This window comes from Triturus cristatus, chromosome 7, assembly GCF_964204655.1.
Source record: "Triturus cristatus chromosome 7, aTriCri1.1, whole genome shotgun sequence".
Taxonomy (NCBI): domain Eukaryota; kingdom Metazoa; phylum Chordata; class Amphibia; order Caudata; family Salamandridae; genus Triturus; species Triturus cristatus.
Window position 1 is genome coordinate 117,693,595 of NC_140590.1, and position 22,506 is coordinate 117,716,100.

The 22,506-nt window shown below is 41.8% G+C and overlaps 1 protein-coding gene across 1 annotated transcript in view; it reads right to left on the reverse strand.

Annotated features, from left to right (window-relative positions):
* The window catches only part of LOC146808981 (myeloid cell surface antigen CD33-like), a 413,580-nt gene that overhangs the window by 70,162 nt on the left and 320,912 nt on the right, over nucleotides 1-22,506 (reverse strand). The window contains exons 5-6 of the mRNA XM_085615778.1: nucleotides 11,634-11,748; nucleotides 6,145-6,235 (exon numbers count right to left, since the gene is read on the reverse strand). Of these exons, the coding sequence (XP_085471904.1) occupies nucleotides 6,145-6,235; nucleotides 11,634-11,748 (206 nt within the window). The remainder of the gene's footprint in view (nucleotides 1-6,144; nucleotides 6,236-11,633; nucleotides 11,749-22,506) is intronic.

A 22,506-nucleotide genomic window follows, 5' to 3' on the forward strand; every position in this document is an offset into this window, starting at 1 on the left:
CTAACACTGAATAATAATTGTTATGTTGGATCCCAATAAACAAAATGCTGAACTCACATGATTACAGTTGAAACAAGTTTAAAATGATAAATCTTGTGATTATTAATGTAATTTAGTTGTGACACATATGTAAGAAAAGATCTTATTAGATAAAAAAGAATGCTGTTCCGATGCTGTTTTGTCATTCACTTCTGTATTCACCCCTTCCATCTCATGCCTCTGTGCATGTCCTCACTTCACAAGCTCTGCAGAGCAAAGACAAACTGATGTAATGAGTTTTTCTGTTGAGTGAACTTTCTAGTGCTGCTAACTACAGCAGTTTTTAAGTCCCTTCTGTTGTAGCTCTGTTGTGGTACCTAGTCTTATTCATTTCTGTGAATGGTGATTCTGCTATTTTTATAATTTGTTATGCAACAATTGTGTATAAGATCATAGTTTTTGGAGTGAGACAGACACTTTGAAGACTTTCTTTTTCTACATATGAATTCTGCTTCATTCTCCTTTTGATTTTTTTTTACTGCTCACTCGGGACTTGGATTTTTTTCAGATTCTGACTACTTTGTACAATGTTGGTTTTGAGAGTTAATGGCATTTACTCTGTCCTACTTGATTTTAAGTTTTTTATGTAATAAAACCTTTTAACTTTTCTCTGATCTAGAACTCAATTATTGAGTAGTTCAAGTTACTAATAATTGTTACTCTACTAAATGGATGTTGAGGAGGGTACTTTTTAGTGCAAGACCAACTTGGGGGAGAACCATTTGAGGTACTTTTTGGGTAATCTAAATTACCTGACCTGTATGTGGGGGTATGGTTCTGCTCAGTAGCGGCTCGTGGAGGGAGTGCTGAGGGGCAGTGGGGCGAGGAGGGGCAGGGTGAGGGGTAGTAATCTATGGCATACATCCGAACAGAGTTAAGTAACTAAATAAATAAATAAAAAAATTATATTTCATGGGCTGCATTGCCAAATGCGATGCAGCGTATGTAACAAAATGTGTTTTATTTATTTATTTAGTTACTTAACCCTGTTCGGCTGTATGCCGTAGTTTACTACCGCGCACCTTGCCCCTCCACTCCCCTGCCCCACCTCACCGCCCTGCGGCACTCCATCCACGAGCTGCTACTGGTTCTGCTCCCACACCAGTACACCTCTGAATAGAGGGCAATGAGACTTTGGACACAACACCACTTTTAGGGGCGGCTGAATTGATTAGTTTCTAACACCGGAGCTCCAGTTGGCTTCTCTGTTGGGGACCCCTTTCTGGCAGGTAATTCACCACAGAGCTTCTATCTAAACAGTATCAGAACTCCAAAGACACTTAGGGTGGGCCGACTGATGCTGTTTTTTTCTGTTCATAAGTACCGTGAAAGGCATGGTGCATGAACAAGAAAACACCATAATCTTAGAAAAAGTCCTACATGCACTAGGAGAAAAATCATCCAATTCCTTGTTCATATTCTCTATTTTCAAACTACTACCCATAGCCTTCCCACATTTACATCTTAATGCTAGACCTACATGTGCATAGTAACCTGGGAAATTATGACCAGAATTACTGATAGCTTTCAAATTCTCAAGGACCCTGATCTTTCACATTTAATACCCAGCAGCACACCCCCAGTGGCACCCACCCGAGAATTACTGCTGCCCTCGATATTGGGTCTGGGGGACGGAGTTTAGCAAGAGGGCACTTGCACATTGGTCCTTAATTGGATACAAGTAACTCCTGTTTCCACAGCTTATAAAACGTGTGATAGGAAATAGAACATATAAAACAACTTGCTATTAAATGAGGTCATGTACAGACACCATAAGGTTTAGGCAGATTAACGGAAATACTCAAGTAAATGAGTTTGTGAAGTCCTTGCCAATAAAGAGGCTGTACTATATAATGCTATGATGTCATACAGGCCCTCCATGAGGCCCCCTCAGTTGTGTGCAGCATATATGAATTTCTTGGAGCCCCAAAAGATTCTTATAAGGCTTGCATAGACCAAGGTGAGTGTTGCCTAAGGTCATGCAGGCCTGGCACCAGGTTCACTAAGACTAGATGCATGCAGAAAGGGCATAAAGCCATCAAGGGCCCTTGGAGATAAAGAGGATAGCTATGAGGTCACATATTCCTTCAGAACTCTGCCCCATTGACCCCTTAAAAAATATAAAAACAAATGGATTAGCATTTGAAAACAGAAGTTGAAGCCCAGCCACTCTACTACAAAGCAGATTGGATTTTTACCCTTAATGCCACTTTCTGAAATGATTCTCTCATTTCTTCCTGGAAGATGAGTGGCATTTGCCTGTAATATTTCTTTCTTTTTGGGTCTCGCCTTGGCAGCGCATGCGCTGCATGCACTGTCTCAGCGAGACATAAAGTAATCTGTATGTTGGCTGAAACTCTGTGTAATTCGTTTTTCCGCTTGCGATTGGTTTACCTGTGGCATTGCTGTTCTTATCTTGCTTTCTGTTGGCTGTTGATCCTATGGTAACTTCCGTGTAGTCCCGAAGTAGCGGCACCTAACTACAGTTTTCATCCGCTCCACTCGCACTTGTTTTAATTGCGTGCAGTGTGCCATCTGTTTCTCACGCTGCATTTGTTTATTTATCATTTCTCATGCAATGTTTATTTATAATTTTGTTAAAAGTGGGGTCTGCTTTTCATCCGTTCCACCTCGCTCCTGTTTTGTTTTCCCCATCCATTTGTTCACGCCCCCTCCCGCTCTCCGTGTTTTTCATCCTCCCCCCTCCCGTTGTGCGTGCTCCCCCCCGCGCTGTCCATGCATGAGCAATCTGGGCAGGCCTGGATGGTATTTCTTGCATGCCCACGAATTCTTGTTACTATACATACATGAATTGTCAAAAGTGTCATAATGTGTCGGCCACCTCATGCCCTCTATTTTTGTTCCCTCCTCGCTTGTCAAAACTGCTTGAAATCTGCCCCGTTTAGTGTTTTTCTTTATGTTCTGATGCGGCGCCAGCCCTCCATGCATGAGCAAACTGGGCGTGCCTGGATGGTTTCTCTTGCATGCCAACGAATTCTTGTTACTGTACATACATGAGTTGTCAAAAGTGTCATAATGTGTCGCCCACCTCATGCCCTCTATTTTTGTTCCCTCTTCGCTTGTCAAAACAGCTTCAGATCTGCCTCATATAGTGTTTTTCTCTATGTTCTGATGCGGCGCCAGCCCTCAGCGTCGTAGGGACTAGAAAAATAGAAAAATCTCGGCTACTTCTTTGATAACAAGAAATGTATCCTTTGCCTGGACTCTGATTGAGTGCCCAAATGTGCTGCGTTACGCGCTTAATAAATCACTCTGTGGTAGTGTCATCGGCAGCAGGCAAGCCTTTCATGTGCAGCAAGCACACTGCATCTGCAGTATATTTTTAGCTGGATCATGCCGAATAAATTTCTCGTAATGGGCTTGAGAGTATCCGTAATTTGATTGCACAGTCAACAGGCAACACCGCCAGGCGGCCGCGCGGTGGAACATGTTGGTTCACAAAGACCCTGCTCGTAGCAGCGATAAAAGTGCAGTTAGCTGTTGGATGTAATTGTATTCGCGGATGGCTGACGTGCTGGTTGGTGTCCATATGGTGTGGGTTTATGTGGGGAGTCCACTGTCTGCAGCAGACAATAGACTCCCCACAAGCTGTAAATATTCCACATTCCTGTGTGTCAGCTAGACCGGGAGACATGTCCCTGCTCCAGGGCACGCCTATTAAAGCCGCAGTCATACCCTGAGCGCTAGCAAACTGTGAAAACAAGCATTTGCAATGCAATAGGTCTCACATTTACATGAGTTTAAGCTATTGGCATTGTAAATGACAATGCCTTTTATTTATGTTTTATAAACCAAAACATAAATAAAAGGCATTGTCATTTACAATGCCAATAGCTCAAACTCTCATAAATGCGAGACCTATTGCATTGCAAATGCTTGTTTTTAGGTCTCGCCGAGACAGCGCATGCGCTATCTCTTTGGGAAATGCGTTTTACTCTGAGAGGGCTTGAGTGCCGACCATTATTTACTGCTGGTGGGCTTCAAATTCATTCTCAATTGCTTTCTTCCTGCTGTTCAGCTCTGTCATCGGCACTTCCCTCTTCTTGCATGTGACCCACCTCTAGAGCATGGCCCAAGTAATTATGTCCCAACTATGCTTCTGATTTTGTTGAGCAATTGTTTTTTGAGCCATTCTATAGAGAGCATGTTTTGTAGCTGGCTCTACCATCTTCTACCTCCGACCATCTGTTTGCTACTTCCCTCTATGTTGCCCCTCCTTCCCATTGCCGTGTTGGCCTCCGACCCAGCACAATAATTAACAATCCAGGGGTCAGATGCTTTTCTCTTGTCCTACTTCATGAAAGGATTTCACTCTTGTTTTTGTTGCTGTTTTTAGATAGGGCCAACTCGACCCCAAGGTATTAGAGTGCCTTACACAAGGAGACATGTGTTCAATGAAGCTGGTGAATCTGCCACTGCTGAGACCCATGTGTCCTGCCCGTCATGTTCTTGGGCTGCTGGGGGCTGGGCTGGGCAGTGTCTGGCATCTAATCTCATCCTCACTGGAGTATTTGACTGCTCTTTATAAGACCATGTACATGCTTTTGTGAACTGGTAAACTTTTTCTTCACTGGTTTACACAAATCACTAATCTCAGCTCTGATTCTGGGCCTCAGGATTCCAGTTGATTGTCATTATTAACTCTGCCACTCAGATTCCACACACAGACACACCAAAGCACTGCAAGAAATCAGCTGCATGTGCTTCACAGCCCCTTTCCCCTTGTTCCGTTCAGAAAGAGCAGGTTTCTTTGCTCTTATATTTAAAGACACAGTGTGCTGGGGAACAAAACAACATAGGTGCGAGCCGGGTCCGCATGGGTGTTTTAAACTTCAGGGAGGAGCAAGCTGGTCCACTGCTGTTTCAAATGAACTACAAATAAAAAATGGCGCGACTTCTATATTTAAACAGTTAATAGAGAAAGAGTGTGGAAGAGGTGTGGTGCAGCGGCCAGGGCGGCTGACTCCGCAACACGGGGCTCACGGTTTGATCTCCGGCGGCAGGTTAGCCAAGCACCTTGTGACTCTGAGCAATAGCTCAATCTTCCTGACGGACCCCAACGCCGGGACACCTCTCCGGAGGTAGCTGTGCGCTTTACAAATGCTGGTATATAAATTGCAATGATGTATATGGTTTACATGGTTTCTGTTAGGAGTTCACCTAGTGCCTTTTGGAAGAAAGAGGGAAACCTATAATTGCAACTGTACCGAGAAAAAGAAGGTAAAAATCCGTATTTGGTGAAGAGGGGATGTTCAAGCATGTGTGACATGTCTCAATGCCAATTTTCATATGTGCAATTTTGAAGTGAGTTCATAAATCCCATTTTCAACAAAACGTCTTAAACGTGAAAAACAAAACTGCACTGTATACATAAGGGTGCGTTGGGAAAAATAGATCCGTTTTTCTCTTTGTCAGCAGTGCCTGGTAATCTTTATAGGGCTTTATGCCCCCTGTGCCCCTCCCCCCCCCGATCTATGCTCAAAATGACAATATTGTGCCACCATAACATTGTTTTTTCTGTTTCATAACACGTGTCAAGTTCTGAAGTATTAGATAAATGTTTCCATGTATGTATACCATAACACTAAATGTTAGACAATAACAAGACATACCATAAAATATAATGACAGATCATTGTATACAATAGCAGGCCATTACATACTTTACCATGACAAGTAATACTACAATTTCATATTTTTTAATAGGGCATACAATGTTATACAATAAAAATCCATACCGTACAACATAACCCCAAAAAAACAATTGATATATCCAATAACCTCGCATAGGCGAGACCTATTGGCTTTGCCAATGCTTGTTATTTAATTATTTCAACTTTTTACGATAGATTTTTGATGCGTGTAGGTCAGGGATCGGCATGCTTTTCAGTATTAGTGTATAGCATTAACCAGGGTCAATTCAATGTAGGTTTACATAGATTAAAGAAGAAAACACACCATTGTGTCATGAGTGGGTAGATCAGCATGTGCACTGCGCAGGCCCATTACGTCTTCTCTACCATTAAGTTCTATGTAGCTCGTCCATCCATTAGCTCAGAGTTGTCATAAGGACTTATACACATACCTTTTGGGTCTTGTCAACTACACTGTAGATCTGGAGAGCGTCAGTCACTGTTTCGCTTTTGCCACCAGCTTCTTTAATAGCCTTCCTTGCCCTGCATTAAACAAATCCACATATCAATCAATCAATTATAAAATTTATTCGATATGTAAAAACAATATCACAAAAGTACACATATATTAAAAGAAATAAAATTGAGTAATAAAATGCCGCAGAGACACATAACAAACGTTAAAAACATATTCGAAAGAGTACAGTAAACATAATTACAATGATTCAACAGCCGTCATGCAGTCATTTAAGTAAGAAATACACAGCAAGCATTGAGTCTTATGTCGTCTAAGGTTGCATTGAAGCCCTCACTCTCACGATCACTTTTAAGTAAGAGGAGACAACGGCAATGGCTAAGGGATTGTCCAATGTTTTTAATTTATAATAGGCCGCTCTACAAGATTGTAGTCCCCATGATTTAAGTAAGGGTTTCAAATAGGTTGCCCTCGGCAATTGATAGAACCTACAAAACAAAATGCAGTGGATATTAGATTGTGTTGACAGGCCATCACAAGGGCATTTTTCCAGGTTGCTGGACCAACAATTTTGATTAGGGAATGTTAATAGTCTGAAGAAAGTATCAGTACGAAAACGAGTTACGAGCATGCGAATAAAAGAAGATGGTATTAAGAGTAAATACTGCTGGGTCCCTTGTGTTATTGTAGAATGTTGGTAGTCAACTACCGTGCTCTTGTGTTTTTCCGATAACCAGCGTCGGCTAGTCAGATGGCTTAAGACTAGTCGTTTTAGTGTAACTCTAGGTATTTTATTCAGAGTTGAAGGATCAGAAAAAAATTCAGGATGCCCTAGGTCAGATGACAGATTTCTTACATATTTCAGCCACTTGATGTTGGCAGCCTCATTCAGACTAAGGCAATCTGTAATGATTTCCCTGTTTCAATTGGTCTCTTGGTTGGTCCAGACTTTATGCCATAGGATAATGGGGGAGGAATTTATGGTGTCCATAATATGTGTAAGGCCGAGTTCATTATGTACCACGTATGTAGGAGTACTGCGTGGGATGGCCAGGAGGAAGCGTAAAAAAGAGTTCTCAGAGCGTTGGATATGGTCAACGTGCTCAATTCCCCAGATCCCAGATCCGTAAGTGCAGGTCGAAATGCATTGGCCTTGTAGATCTGTAATAAAGGGTTAATCGGGCGTCCCCCTAGCTTTTTTGAAAAATTAGTCAGGGCACCTATAGCTTTAGAGAACGCAATAACCCTAGCTTGGGCAGCAGCCTGCCAGGAGCCCCTCTTATCGAAAATAATGCCCAAATATGGGAACCTGTCAGTGCTTTCCAACTTTCTACCGTTTAAAAAAAGGGGCGTTGTTTCTTTCCAATCCCTAAGCCGCAAGACATGGTGAATGTTTTAGAGGCATTGACATTTAATCCTCTTTGTGACATAAAATCGGTAAATTCTCCTACTGCCCTTTGTAGCCCCATGCGAGTCTGTGACATTATTGCTGCGTCGTCCGCATAGAGAAGTATCGGTATTGGTTTCCCGTTTATAGTGGGGTAGTCATGGTAAGTTCTATTGAGATGGTGACCAACAGAATTTATGTAGAGTGTAAAAAGTAAGGGGGCTAATATACATCCCTGTCTTAGACCTCTCCTAATATAAAACTTATCGGAACATTCTCCGCATCTACCATATCTAAGGTGAGCTGATGCTCCCCTGTAAAGCTCCTTAATAAATGAGAGGATAGGGGGCTCTAGGCCAATCTCTACAAGAGATTCCCAGAGCAGCTCATGATCAACGCAGTCGAATGCGGAGCTGAGATCCACAAAAGTCACAAAGAGATTTCCCTTTTTTTCCTGGGTGTATTTGGCAATTATAAGGGTCAAGTTCAAGCCTTGTTCAATAGTGCCTTTACCCTGTCTAAAGCCATATTGTAAGTTGGAAATTATATTTTGGTCGCTTATCCAATCCTGGATTTTGTTTAAAATGATTCTCCCTGCAACTTTCATCAGGGAGTCTAGCAGCGAAATTGGGCGGTAATTGGAGGGATTATTCCTGTCACCTTTTTTAAAAATCGGCACTACGATCGCCTCAGGCCAGGTAAGAATGAAACCCGTGACATTCAGGGAATTTAAGACATTGGTGAGCAGGGAAGCCCACAGGTCCGGCTGTGATTTAAATACATCTATTGGTACGCAGTCCGGGCCAGGGGCCTTCCCAGAAGGGCTTTCCTTCAATGCAACAAGTACCTCTTCACATTCAAAAAAGATGTCCAGAGGAAAAAGACTAGGAGTAAAATCCACATATGTAAAATATGTAATGTCCGCCACACTTTGATTAATCTGTGACTACTAATGCAGGACTTGTAAAAAGTATCTATATCATTGTGCATCAGTGTGCTAGATTCATGTCGGTTCGAACATATAACAGAGTGTAAGGGTGCATGATGGGTGCTTGCATTCATCTGCATGAGCCTTGGTAGGCAGTATATGCATGTTCGACCAAAGGTCGATGAGTGATGGAGTGGACTTACAGTAGCGTGTAATGGACATGCTTGGGGGTTTGCATGTGCATGCATGAAGTCAGAATGTGCTCAACTGGGATAGCTTGAATCAATAGCCAGTATATTGCACCTGCATTCATGTTTGTACACTTAAGGATGATGGTTTCCATCAAACGCATGAAGGTTTGGATGCACAAGAGTTTCAGTGATCAGCTCAGCTGCCATCCGGACCAGAGCTAGCATCAACCACTTCCTAAAGCGAGGTGTAATCAAAACTGCCTACAACAAAACTACTTAATAAAATCAGGCCCCAACCCAATGCTCTCGTGTAACAAATTCCAAATCTGCAGGCTGTCTGCACATTAATATCAGCTAACACAGAAGGGAATCATCTTCTCTCCAGCATCCAAACAGGATTCCAAACTGGCAGGAGCACAACATCTTCAAAAGGTGACTACATCAATTCTCCAGTGGTGTCTATGGAGTTGCAGTGCTTCTGCTGCTGGATCACGCCATCGTCTCTGACAGGGTCCACCTTTCCACTCTGCTATGTAGAGCGGGAGATACAGTAAAGAAAGGCACCGTACTTCATTGGGTTGCTTCCTTCTTGGCTAAAGTTTCCCTCATTCTAACCATGTCTCCATTCTGTTGCCACTCATTTACCTCAACTGCGGGAGTACCTCAAGGTTCTATCATACCCCCCTTCTCTTTACCATATACATTACACCACAGCCAGAGCTGATCTTCCAACCTCAACTGCTGCAACCATGTTGAAGGCACACACATTGTGGTAAAACTTCACAGCTCACCCAGTTGGATTCTTGTGTGATGGGCCAATGCTATCTTGTGGTAGATCAAGGGATGTGAACACATCTATCAAACATTGATATCTCTGCTGAATGGACAACCTATCATCTGCCTACCATCGGTTTGGCCCACATACTAACCTAGTGATTTCAAATAGTGAATCTAATGTGATCATGGACTCGAAACAGTCCTTGATTTCTTGAAAGCATCACGTTAAAGAGGGAGTATTTTAAATGATGAGATACCTATATCAAATCCCACCTTTCCTAGGAGTTGACTCAGTGGTGCAAACCACCTTCAGCACAGTACTTTCCCAACTAGGCTACACCAGAGCTGTATACCTCAGAGCATGCAACCAAGTGAATCAGAAGCTAAAGGGAATCCAGAGAGAAACCAGAAAGCAGTTGTGAGATAACTCCTTACCCTCAACATCAGCTCACACATTTCATCTGCCTTTCAGTCTCTAAGGTAGCTGCTGACTAGACATATAAGGTACTTCAAAGCAAAGTGTGCAGCTCATTGTACCATTCACAGCTCTGGTCCCAGCTTTTTTGGCAATGCCATGGACCTATAGCACACCAGGGCTCTTCAATTCATTCTACTCATCTGTCCAATAGTAATCCAGGGTTCTTCACTTTACTCTTATATGTCCTATAGCAATCTAGGGCTCTTAAATTTACTGTACTGTTATCTGTCCTATAGCAATCTTGGTCTCTTCAATTTACTCTACTCTTATCTGTTCTTCCACTAAATCTTGCTTTGGAGGAAACGCCTTCACATTCCAAACAGCTAGGATATGAGACTTCCATTTATAACTACTTTGCCAAAATCAAAGCCTCTAATGGCTAAAGCTCTAGAAACCCAAGTGTGTCATTACTCACACCATTCCACACAAACTCAAGAATGAATGAATGAATGAATGAAGGCATTTATATAGCGCACAGCTACTCAACAAGAGTGTCCTGGCGCTTCTGAAAGCCTTCGCTGCAACCCCACTGACATCTCCAAGTGCAAATGCGACAAGATGCTGCTAAGGGGTGATGCTGCCAAGGAGTGATCGTTCATTGACTGAATAGCCAGTTTTTGAGGAGTTTCCTAAATGTGGCTAAGTCTGTCACCAATCTCAGTGCCTAAAACAGCAATCCCATTGTATCACACACCTTCTGATAGGTCAATTCATCTTCAACACCCTGCTGAATTTACAACAGTGCCTTCACTGTGAAGAAGGCGTCCAGAATCTCAATGAAAATCTGAGAGCTATGTGTCAGCAGCAGAAGAATGTGGCCTATAAATGCTTCAATACAGCACAGATGAATCTCAGAGGGAACAGACAGATGAAATGTACACTCGTGAGGGTCAGAATTCACTTGCATGATGATTTGTATGCACATGACGAAGTATAAATAAAGATGCCTGAAGGATTGCATGCATAATTAGGAAGTTTTGAATGTATATGCATGTAGTGTGGCGGATACATCCATGACTGCACATGTCTGGTGTTCTTATATGCAATCCTATGGGTTTGTACACGTGCGTAAGATTGAACACACAGGAAAGGATGTTTTCATCCATTTGCTTCATGATTTAATGTTTATGCAGAAGGAGATGTATATACCTGACTAATGGATTGCAGAAACAATCACACAGTTGTGCATATGTGTGAATGGATTAATAAGCAATTGTTTGTACATGCACAAGGGTTATACGCTTATATATGGCTGCAGAATCAAAAGCTCGGAATGCACATGCTTCATGGTGTATATGATTGTGCATGAGATTTGTGATGCACTTTCATGCTGGTGTGAATGTATATGGCTGAGGGCACTGGGGTTTGAATGCACATAAATGAACATATGAATTTGGTATGTATGAATATGCATTTCTACTTGTTTGAGGGATTGTATACAATTAGGTGAGTGTTGGGGTTAACTTACATCTGCGTCTAAATGGACAGGGTTGGAAAGCCTGGTGTCACACATGAGGATTGCAAAGGGATTTAATGCACATGCATTAGTGTGTGCACACAAATAGCACTTTAAAAAAAGAGGGTGCTAGATAATTGTCCCTCGAAGAGAAGAGCTGAGCCAGGATGAATTCTATTTCACTGATTTGTACACAGGATTAGATTTGGTAAAAAAGGTTTTTCCAGAATTTAGAAAGGAGGAACTTACCTTCTGGCCTTGTAACTCATCAACCAGGCCAACAAGCACACCCCAGCTAGGACAAGAAGACCTGCGACTGCTCCCCCTATCAGGGGCACAAGGGGCAGGTTTGTGGCTTCCTTAACTGAAAATAGAAAGAAAGATATGTTTATTGCATATCCCTATTCACATTCTACCTTCAAAACCTTGGAGAGTACCCACAAGCTCAACACCCATCTAATGTACTTAGCATGACACAAACCAGGCTCTCCTTCCTGAAACAGTAATAGGGTAATTGAAAAGATCCTAAAGCGTGAAAAACAACTAGAAAAGAAAAAGAATATGAGCTAGCAAAATCGCTTTGCTTCATTTGTGTATGTCCTTCTCAATCCTTGGAAAAGCAGATATATGCATTCTCTTTTGATCGTGAGAATGTTGTGGAATTCCTCAATTGGATCCCCACTTAAGTGGAATGCAATAGCAATGATTTGGTGTCAGAAGATAAACTTGCAGGTCTAAATATGGGGTTGTTCCATGGTATTTCAAGACCAACAGCTAGTGAAAACCAAAGAGCCAGATCAGTTGTCACCTATGTAGCTACGAAAGAGATTACATGATGGCAAATATGGACACTTGGAACTATGCACTTTCGCTTGCAGCAAACTATCTACCCCACATCCCTCATCTCCAACACTTCCTTCCCTACATTCTAACGGGTGTTCCAACAATGGCTTTGTCATGCATCAGGTGCACAGTTCGAGTCTGTGCCATTATGCTCCTTCATTGTGTGCACCCAGTGCTGACTGAAACAGGACCCCCATAATGGAAATAAATGCAGTGCGGGAATGAAATTACCTGTGCTTAAAACATTCCTTCTATCTGTCACTACAGGGCTGTTGGGCTTGGCCCTTTTTGGCTAAAGTTCCCTAAAATGTTTGCTTTCTCCCTAGACTTTTTTTCTGACATGATGTTGCCAGCTTAGATGCTTTGGGCACTTTGCCACTGCTGGTCATTGTCAAAGTGCAAGTGCTCCCTGTGTAAAGTGTAATGGTAATTGGTTGTCCATGAATGGTATGATTGCCTTGCTAGTAAAGTCCCTAGTAAAGTGCACTATGTGTTCCAGGGCTGGTAATGCAAATGATACTAGTGGGCCTGCAGCACTAATTGTGCCACCCACACAACTAGCCTTAAAAAGGGAACTCAGGCCTGCCATTGCAGTGCCAGAGAGCAGTTTTTTAAATTGCCATGTTGTCCTGACAAGTCCACCCACTTGCCAGGCCTTACCCTTCCCTTTCTATGCACATCAGACACCCCTATGGTAGTTCCAAGGTACCTCCTGAGCTATTTTGGAAACCACCTTAATAATTTCAAAGAACACATTGTTCTGTTTTGCTATATCAATTGCAATTTAAATTGTTGTTCTCAAATAGATCATGTACACCAATATGATCAATAGAGTGTAGTTTGAATGTGTGATGACAGTAGATGTTTAGTAGAGAGTGAGCTGTAAAGAGAGAGTAGTAGAGAGTGAGTAGAGGAGAGCAGTAGAGTGAGTAGTAGAGAGAGAATAATAGAGAGTAGTGGAGAGTGAGTAGTAGAGTAGTAGAGAGTGAGTGGTAGAGAGTAGTAGAGAGTAGTAGAGAGTGAGTAGTTGAGAGCAGTAGAGAGTGGGTAATATAGAGTGAGTAGTAGAGAGTAGTAGAGTGGGGAGTAGAGAGTAGTAGAGAGTGAGTAGTAGAGAGTAGTAGAGAGTGAGTAGTAGAGCGTAGTAGAGTGGGTAGCAGAGAGAGAGAGTAGTAGAGAGTGAGTAGTAGAGTGAGTAGTAGAGTAGTAGAGAGAGAGTAGTAGAGAGTGAGTAGTAGAGTGAGTAGTAGAGAGTAGCAGAGAGAAGTAGAGAGCGAGTAGTGGAGAGTAGTAGAGAGTGAGTAGTATAGAGTGAGTAGTAGAGAGTGAGTAGTAGAGAGAGAGTAGTAGAGATTAGTAGAGAGGGAGTAATAGAGAGAGAATGGTAGGGAGTAGTAGAGAAGTAGAGAGTGAGCAGTAGAGAGTAATGGATTCGTAGAGAGTAGTAGAGAGTGAGTAGTAGAGTGAGTAGTAGGGAGTAGTAGGGAGTACTAGAGAGTGAGTAGTAGAGTGAGTAGCAGAGAGTAGTAGAGAGTGAGTAGAAGAGAACAAATTGTAGAGAGTGTGTCATAGAGAGTAGTAGAGTGAGTAGTAGAGAATGAGTAGTAGAGAGAGAATAGTAGAGAGCAGTAGAGAGTGAGTAGTAGAGTAGTAGAGAGTGAGTGATAGAAAGAAATAGAGTAATAGAGTGAGTAGTAGAGAGTAATAGAGAGTGAGTAGTAGAGAGAGTAGTAGAGAATGAGTAGTAGAGAGAGTAGTAGAGAGTAGTAGAGTAGTAGAGAGTGAGTAGTAGAGAGTGAGTAGTAGAGAGTGAGTAGAGAGTGAGTAGTAGAGAGTGAGTAGAGAGCAAGTAGTGGAGAGTGAGTAGTAGAGAGTAGTAGAGAGCGAGTAGTAGAGAGCGAGTAGAAGAGAGTGAGTAGTAGAGAGAGAGTAGTAGAGAGTGAGTAGTAGAGAGCAGTAGAGTGAGTAGTAGAGAAGGAGTAGTAGAGAGTAGTAGAGAGTGAGTAATAGAGTAGTAGAGAGTGAGTGGTAAAGAGTAGTAGAGTGAGTAGTAGAGAGTAGTAGAGAGTGAGTAGTAGAGAGTAGTAGTAGAGAGCAGTAGAGAGTAGTAGCGAGTGAGTAGTAGAGAGTGAGTAGTTTAATTTAAAAGGAACACAATGAGGGGGTTCATTTTGCCATAGAAATTATGATTAGTGCTGAAAAAAGAAAAATAAAGTCACATTTTGAGTGACTTCTCAAATCCTCTTCTATTTCATAAAAAAATTCTGACATGCAGACTGAAACATGCACTTTCAATACCAGCAGCAGACTTCCCTGGTGAGCAGTTGCTTTACTACAGTGATCTAATAAGCAACTAGAGTGCTAACATTCCAAATTTATGTTAAATGTGTGACACATCTGAATGCCTTCTTGATGGAACCAAAGTAAAAAACTGAAAGTATTTCCTACTGAGGAGACTGTAGTAAATGAGGAAATTAGGAAACTTCATAACAAATAAGTCTCCCAAGATGGCCACCCGAGACAAAAGAGCCCAAATGTAGCACAAATATCACCCAGATGTATCCCAAGTGTAGCCCAATGACAGAATGTGCCACAGTCTTCTAAAGAACAACTAGAGCGCTAACAGTCTTACTTATGAAAAAAAAGTATGGCACACCTGAAGCCATCTTGATTGGGATAAAGTGATAACACTTAAAACATTTAATTTACAAAGGAACAAAATGAGGGGGTTCATTTTGCCATAGAAATTATGATTAGTGCTGCAGAAAGAAAAATTGAGGCACATTTTGACTTCTCAAATCCTCTTCTATTTCATAAAAAAATTCTGACATGCAGACTGAAACATGCACTTTGAATACCAGCAGCAGACTTCCCTGGTGAGCAGTAGCTTTACTACAGTGATCTAATGAGCAACTAGAGTGCTAACATTCAGAATTTTTGGCAAATGTGTGACATATCTGAATGCCATCTTGATGGAACCAAAATATAAAACTCAAAGTATTTCCTACTGAGGAGACTGCAGTAAATGAGGAAATTAGGAAACTTCATAACAAATAAATCTCCCAAGATGGCCACCAGAGACAAACGAGCCCAAATGTAGCCCAAATATCACCCAGATGTAGCCCAAGTATAGCCCAATGACAGAATGTCCCAGAGTGTTCTTCAGAACAACTAGAGCGCTTACTGTCTTACTTATGACAAAAGTATGGCACACCTGAGATTGGAATACACTGGTAACACTTAAAACATTTAATTTAAAAAGGAACACAATGAGGGGGTTCATTTTGCCATAGAAATTATGATTAGTGCTGAAGAAAGAAAAATTAGGGCACATTTTGAGTAACTTCTCAAATCCTCTTCTATTTCATTAAAAAATTCTGATATGCAGACTGAAACATGCACTTTTAATACCAGCAGCAGACTTCCGTGGTGAGCAGTAGCTTTACTACAGTGATCTAATGAGCAAGTAGAGTGCTAACATTCAGAATGTATGGCAAATGTGTGACATATCTGAATACCTTCTTGATGGAATCAAAGTAAAAAACTGAAAGCATTTCCCACTGAGGAGACTGCAGTAAATGAGGAAATTAGGAAACTTCATAACAAATAAATCTCCCAAGATGGCCACCAGAGACAAAAGAGCCCAAATGCAGCACAAATATCACCCAGATGTAGCCCACATGTAGCCCAATGACAGAAGTGTGCAAAACATTTATTTTTTGTGTATTTGCAGTTTTATATAGTGCAGACTTGTCAGGTATTGGAGTGCTTTACATGAGCATTGGTTACATCACACAAGATCAAATTCATTTTGGTTGTAGACATGGGGAGATTAAGTGATTTGACCAGAATCACAGAATGTTGAGCTGAAGCAGAAACTCCAACCTGGTTCCCCAGTTGCAAAGTCTGCAGCTCTGGAAGTAACACCACATCCTCTCCCCTAGGTGCAACATTTAATCAAGTGGTCAACTGGATAAAAAAACATAAAGATTACAAATAATTTAAAAGTTCTTTGTCGCTATTTGAAAACTCAGAAAATATGTCCTCATTTTAGATTTCTAGAGCACTAACCATCATTTTGATGCAAATAAGACCCTCTCATATATGTAATTTCTAAAGGAAATACTCTAGGTATTACAGTTTTGATTACATCAAGATGACGTCAGGCGTTCCACACTTTTGCAATAAATATAGAATGTTAGCAATCTAGTTGTTCATTGGGATTCTGTTGAGAGGCAGAGGCCAGGGGCACGGACTCTGAAAATTGAAGGCAGGTAGAAGAGTGCAGAGGCAACAATTTGACCACACTGGGCAGGCAGGTAGGGCAGTGGCAGAACAACAGACTATGGAGGGCAGTGGAAAGGGGGCAGGGGCAACAAACCAACAATACAGGACTGGCAAGAGAGGCTGTGGCAATATAATAGACCATTGTGGGCAGAAGGAAGAGGCAGTGGTAGTACAACCATACATGCCAATGTAACTCAAAGGGGAAAATCAATACCCCAGTTTTTTTTCAAAATCTCCCTCTTACCAAGTTCAAAATGTTCGCAAGTATGGTACATTGGATCATGGTAGGCAGGAGGAATTGAGGTTGGGACATGGACTCGGATAACAGAGGACAGGTGGGACATAGAGAGGTGCACCAAACTGACCTTACAGGGCAGGCATCAGGGTTTGCAGCAGCACAGTACACCACACAGGGCATGCGGGACGGAAGTGCAGCACAACAATCCATAGAAAGCAATAGGGAGGGGACAGGACCATGCACATGAACAACAGAGAACTGAGGGGAAAGAGGCAATGGTAGCTAGCTGACCATAATGGACAGACAGGAGAGAAAGCTGCAGCATAACAGACCATAAAGGGCAGGAGGGACGCATCAGGGGCATTTCAATGGCACATACAAGCCAGGAGGGAGGGAATAGGGGTCTGCACATGGAAACAGAGGGCTGGGGGCAAGAGGGCAGGGCAGGAGCAGCAAGATGACCATGGAGGTCAGGCAGGATGGGCACTAAACGCAAGACCCACCATGGAGAGCAACAATGAGACTATGATGGCATACATACAGACCATGGAGGGAAGGTGGGAGGGGGTCAGGGGCAGCTAGCTGACCAAACAGGGAAGGTGGGAGGGGCCATGGCAGCACAGAAGGCATGCATGGCAAGCGGGAGGGTTAGTGACAGCACAATGGTTATGATGGGCAAGAAGGAGGGTGCAGGGGCATACACAAAGGACCATGGAGGATAGAAGGGAGGGTCAGGACCTGGGCACAGACAAGAGAGTTCAGGGGAAGGTGCCTCACAACAGACCGCGGGGGCAGGCAGGAGGAGCAGTTGCAGCACAACAGACCAGGGAGGGCAGAAGGGTGTGGCAGTAAAATGGACCATGGAGGACAGGAGGAAGGGGATAGGGGCATGGCATGTGGACAGGCAGGGTGGAGGTGGCAGGGACAGGTTACAGTCATCTGACAATGCTAGGCAGGTGGGAGGGGAGTGGCAGCTCAACAGAACACTCAGAGTAGATAGGAGTGGCAGGTCCATGGAACATGGTGGGCAAAAAGGATGGAGCAGGGGCATGCACAAAGACATCGGAGGGCAGAGGGGAGGAGAATAGGGGCAGCAAGCTAAGCACAGAGTCTAAGCAGGAGGTCAATGATGGTCCATAGAATTGGGCAATGGAGGGCAGGAGGAGTGGACTGGTACATCATGCTAGATGGAGGGCAGTGGCAGTGGTGCAGTTCGGGATCCTCAATTCCCCTCTATTTCCACGGACAGAATGATTTCTCAGTCACACACACACACACACACACACACATCATACGCTGGTGGGGCCCATAACACCAACATTCATTCTATCAAACTATCCGTACCTACAAAGGGACATTGGTTCAGAACCAAACTGCTTTCTCGATGGAAGAACCGCTTTCCCTGAATCACCCTAGCAATTCCTCCATCAACAGGTCGATTGAATCATTTAGTTGGATTTAGTTTAATGACACCTTAACACTCTAAACTTATTCAATAATAATACATTTCAATGAAATAATCACCCAACACATTACTTCAAATAATGATTTTTTATCTAATTCAAATGCAGGTTAAATCTTAATAATTCAATATCATCTTTTGTCATATTTACCTATTCTGGCTAATTGTCGTTTTCTATGTCAGAAACTGGTCCTCAATCAAATCGTCAAAGTTCTGTTCTATCATGCAGAGTCACCGTCCTCTCAGTCAGCATAACATCAGGATACTGGAAATGACGTTCAAGAAGAAGAAGATCCCCTACCTCTCTAGTCTACCATTATTTATACTAAATTTTACATTCCAAAAGTTACAATTTTTGTTTCACAGGAATATGATTGGCTAATTAAATGCATCTTGGTGCACCTGGCAACATTTGATGAGTTTCCCATATAGAAAATGTTTCATTCGTTGGGAACAGGTCAGGTTCAACAGTTCATAAGTAACTCTTTTGCACATTCAGGGGCATTGGCACCTTGCCCAGGTGGCCTTCATGGGCACAGTGATGACAGTTCACCGGCAGGTGACAGCTGCTGAAGTTTGAACAGGCACACTTCTCTTCTCCCCTCACTGCTGTCATTTGTAACAGTCAGATTCAGTCGGCGGCCATTTTATGGCAGGCCCAAATGGTCAACTTAAGCAAAGAAGACACAAAAACGTAATTAATACATTGAAATGATTAAAACAGTGTTATCCCCTTGCTAATACCCTTATGTGTGTGCATTTATCTAGCCATATGCAACATCTAAAACCATTAGTGCTTGTTTATTTAAGCGCAAATCACAATAACATCACACAAGCAACGTTTATCATTTTAATATGCATACAGGGTTAGTTCACTTATTATTTTAGCCATGCAAAATGCATTCCCACGTGTATTCTTTCTGTTAATGAGGTTGATTAATTCCAAAACATCAAACTATTAATTATTATAATTATTCATTAGTCGTTTTAATATAAACATACGAAAATGAAGTAGGCATTCAAAAAGAAAACATTATACCTGCTCCAGCAATCCCCCCTTTGGTGATTTTATCACCAAAAAAATCAAAACCCCACAAATGTTGTCTTCCCCTTTTACGGAAATTTAAATGTTTTTTTGCTCAATTTATAATTCTGTTTGCCATTCATCTTCTCTTTTTGCTTTGTCATACATGCTCTCCTTTTCCACTCCTCCAATTCTATTTCTTCCAAATCTCTTATTTGTTTCTTTTCTTTCTTTTTTATATTTTCTCGTCTAATTTTCTTTTTATTTCTTCTATGTCAACAACACATACATCCTAGTCTAAAAATTAATAATATGAAAATTACACATGTTAGCGGAAATAGTATTTTACCAATAATGGTACTACCTACTTTAGCTAGGAAATTCCTAATAGCAGCCATTTTATTACTAACTTTAGTCCAGATACTTTCAACCTGCAGTGGTACTATTTCATCATGCAATTCTGTAATGTTTTTGATGTAAACCTTTAGATCTTTGCTTTCGTCAGGAACGTAAGTGCAACAAGGTTGAACTTTCAGCATTCCACAGACTCCACCCTCTTTTGCCAATAAGATATCAAGGGCAAGTCGATTTTGCATTACCATAGCACGCATGGCAACCATTTCAGTGTTTACCAATAGAAATCCTCCAGCGGTGCTTGTTGACAAGCGATCCACTACTGTTGACAGCTTCCAAATGTTATTTGCATTCAAAGATATTCCCACTGCTGGTATCAAGGTTCCAAAAATGTCACCTACAATTTCTGCCCAAGTTTCTCTTCTACTGCGCATTAGTAGGTTATTTTGTCCATTGTTTTCTACTCTATCCATGTGAAAGATTTTTGGAAAGACCAGGCCAACATAACATGTGCCATACCAATGGTCTAGCAACCTGTAATAAGCCTTGTTCCCACAAATGTAGGACAATCCAGGAAAGACTGGATCATTTCCACCTCTAAATCCCCATCCGGTTGCAATAAAATATGTATCATGGCACTCAATAGTCCCTATAAAATAATAATCATATTGGGATGTCTTCCTCATAATACATAATTTGCCTTTCTGTGGTGTATCTATAGCCATAGTTGGACTGCCTTCATTTTTCAGCTCCTTTTCTTTATCTATGTCCCACACAGTTTTACTGATTTTATTTCCTTCGGCTTTTCTGTGCCTTTTTAATCTCCTTTCCTCAACCATGTCTAAAAATGTTTTTTCTTCTTTCTTCAAACTGCAAGTTAGATTGTTTATAAAAATGTATTCTAATGTTAATTCTTTATTCTCTATAAAAATTTCACCTAAAACGTAAGCTTCTTTAGCAGGATTCAATTCATTGTTCATAGGCAATTGCCCAAGAATGTTATCTATGTTTGAAAAATTATAATCTAATTTTCCTATTTGATAAAATATACTTGTTAACACACTACATAAAATTCCATACGTAGCTGGAGGATGATGATTAGTCACTCCTTCTGAAACAGAGGCAGGTACCTGCATACATACGTAGCAATCCCTTACGTCCATTGTTTTTACGTATTCATACAGTAATTTTGAAAACACATTACTAGAAAAATCAGTTATAGACCTATCCTTGTGTATATGTACATTGCTTGTTTTAGTCAGAACTACCTTTTGGGAAGTCTTCCCTATGTTAGTCATATTCTCAGTATGCCCTTCTAATGTTACTTTGAAAGAGATCAGTAGAGCAATTACACTCCAAAGAAGCATTAATAATCCTGTACAACAACAACACATTTTGCACAATCTTTTCATAAAGGTACATCTACTCTTGTTATCATCTATGTTAGCCATCTTGTTAAACAGACCGTATCTTTTGACTTAGCCTCTTCTACTCCACTACTGGGTTTTCCACCTTAAGGCACTAAGCACCTAACAGGTTATTCCAGCCCTTCAATTTCTAGTTTAGTCTCCTAAATTTTCCACAAAGTCTTTTTGGAATTACTCAGTTTGGCATCTCATCATTTTTCACTTCCTTCTCGTCATCCAAATACAGAAATTCCTGAATCTCCGCTTCTTCTCCAATATCGGATAAGATAACTCTCAGGATTCCTGCTGTTTCTTCTTCCTCAACCAATTTCAGCAAAGCCTCCTCTGGATTTCCTTGACTTTCTGCCTCTTCTCCTGGTTCAGGCAGTGCCACATACGTCCATTCTGGTGACTTATACTTCTGGTTTGGTTTTCTTGTTCTTTTGTTTTCTTCAGATATCCGTGTGTCTCCTTCTTTTGATGGGTTCTGACTTGACACTTCATTCACTTGTTCAGCTTTTGATGGATTAACTCGTGTCAGTCGATATCTCAGTCTTTTTATCTTATTTGGCCAAAGGTCTCCTTTAGCATTTCTTTTAGATTTGCCTTCTTTGCTGTTTTTCTCCTCGATCCAAGTTCTCTTTCTCAGAACTCGACCTTCATGTATCTCGTTCTCACTTTCTTCAGATTCTGTTTCAATTGCCTCTTCCTCTCCAACGGCTTCCTTTTCCACCTCTTGGGTTTGCCCTACTTCTGTCCCTCCTCGGGTCTCCGACACGCAATCTTCCTGCTGTCTACTTGTCCCTTCACCTAACTCAGTGATGGTTGTCCCTACACCTCCTCGGGGTTTTTCCGCAGAAATCTGTCCCTCTCTCTCTATTTCTGTCCCTTCTTCCCCTACAAGAATTATTTCAGGTGGAACTTCTCCCACTCTCTCATCTGGTGTAAATGTCACTTTTGTTGGAGTGTTCTTTTCTTTTCTTTTCTTCTTTTTGTGTTCGTTACTGGTAGTTGGTATTTCTTGCTCGTTTCCAGAATCTGAACTTGTCTCTGAAATTTGCAGTGTTTTCCTCAGTATGTCTCCTCGTGGAATCAGAGCTGGTCTTGGCCCTTTCTCCCCCCTTTCAGGATTTTCTTTTGTTTTTGAATTTTCGTTATCTGAATCAGCACTCGATTCTGAATCATCAAAATATTCTTTGCCAATGCTGTCACCTGGATTTGGAACTCTCAAAGTGTGACTTGCATGTATCCAATTTTTCAGTCCAGCACACTTCACAGCAGTTGTTGTGGTCAGGACAACTTGCCTTGGCCTTCCCCACCTTGGAACCAAGCAATTTCTTCTACTGTGGACCTTTATTCTCACCCAGTCCCCTGGGCTCAGATCATGGGCTGGTTTCCTTTCAAGTGTGGTGGCATCCGCTCCAACCTGGTGAAACACAGAATGGACTGCGTCAGCTAGGCCTTTACAGTAATCCATAACCATGTCATCAGTTATAGTCATCAATTTG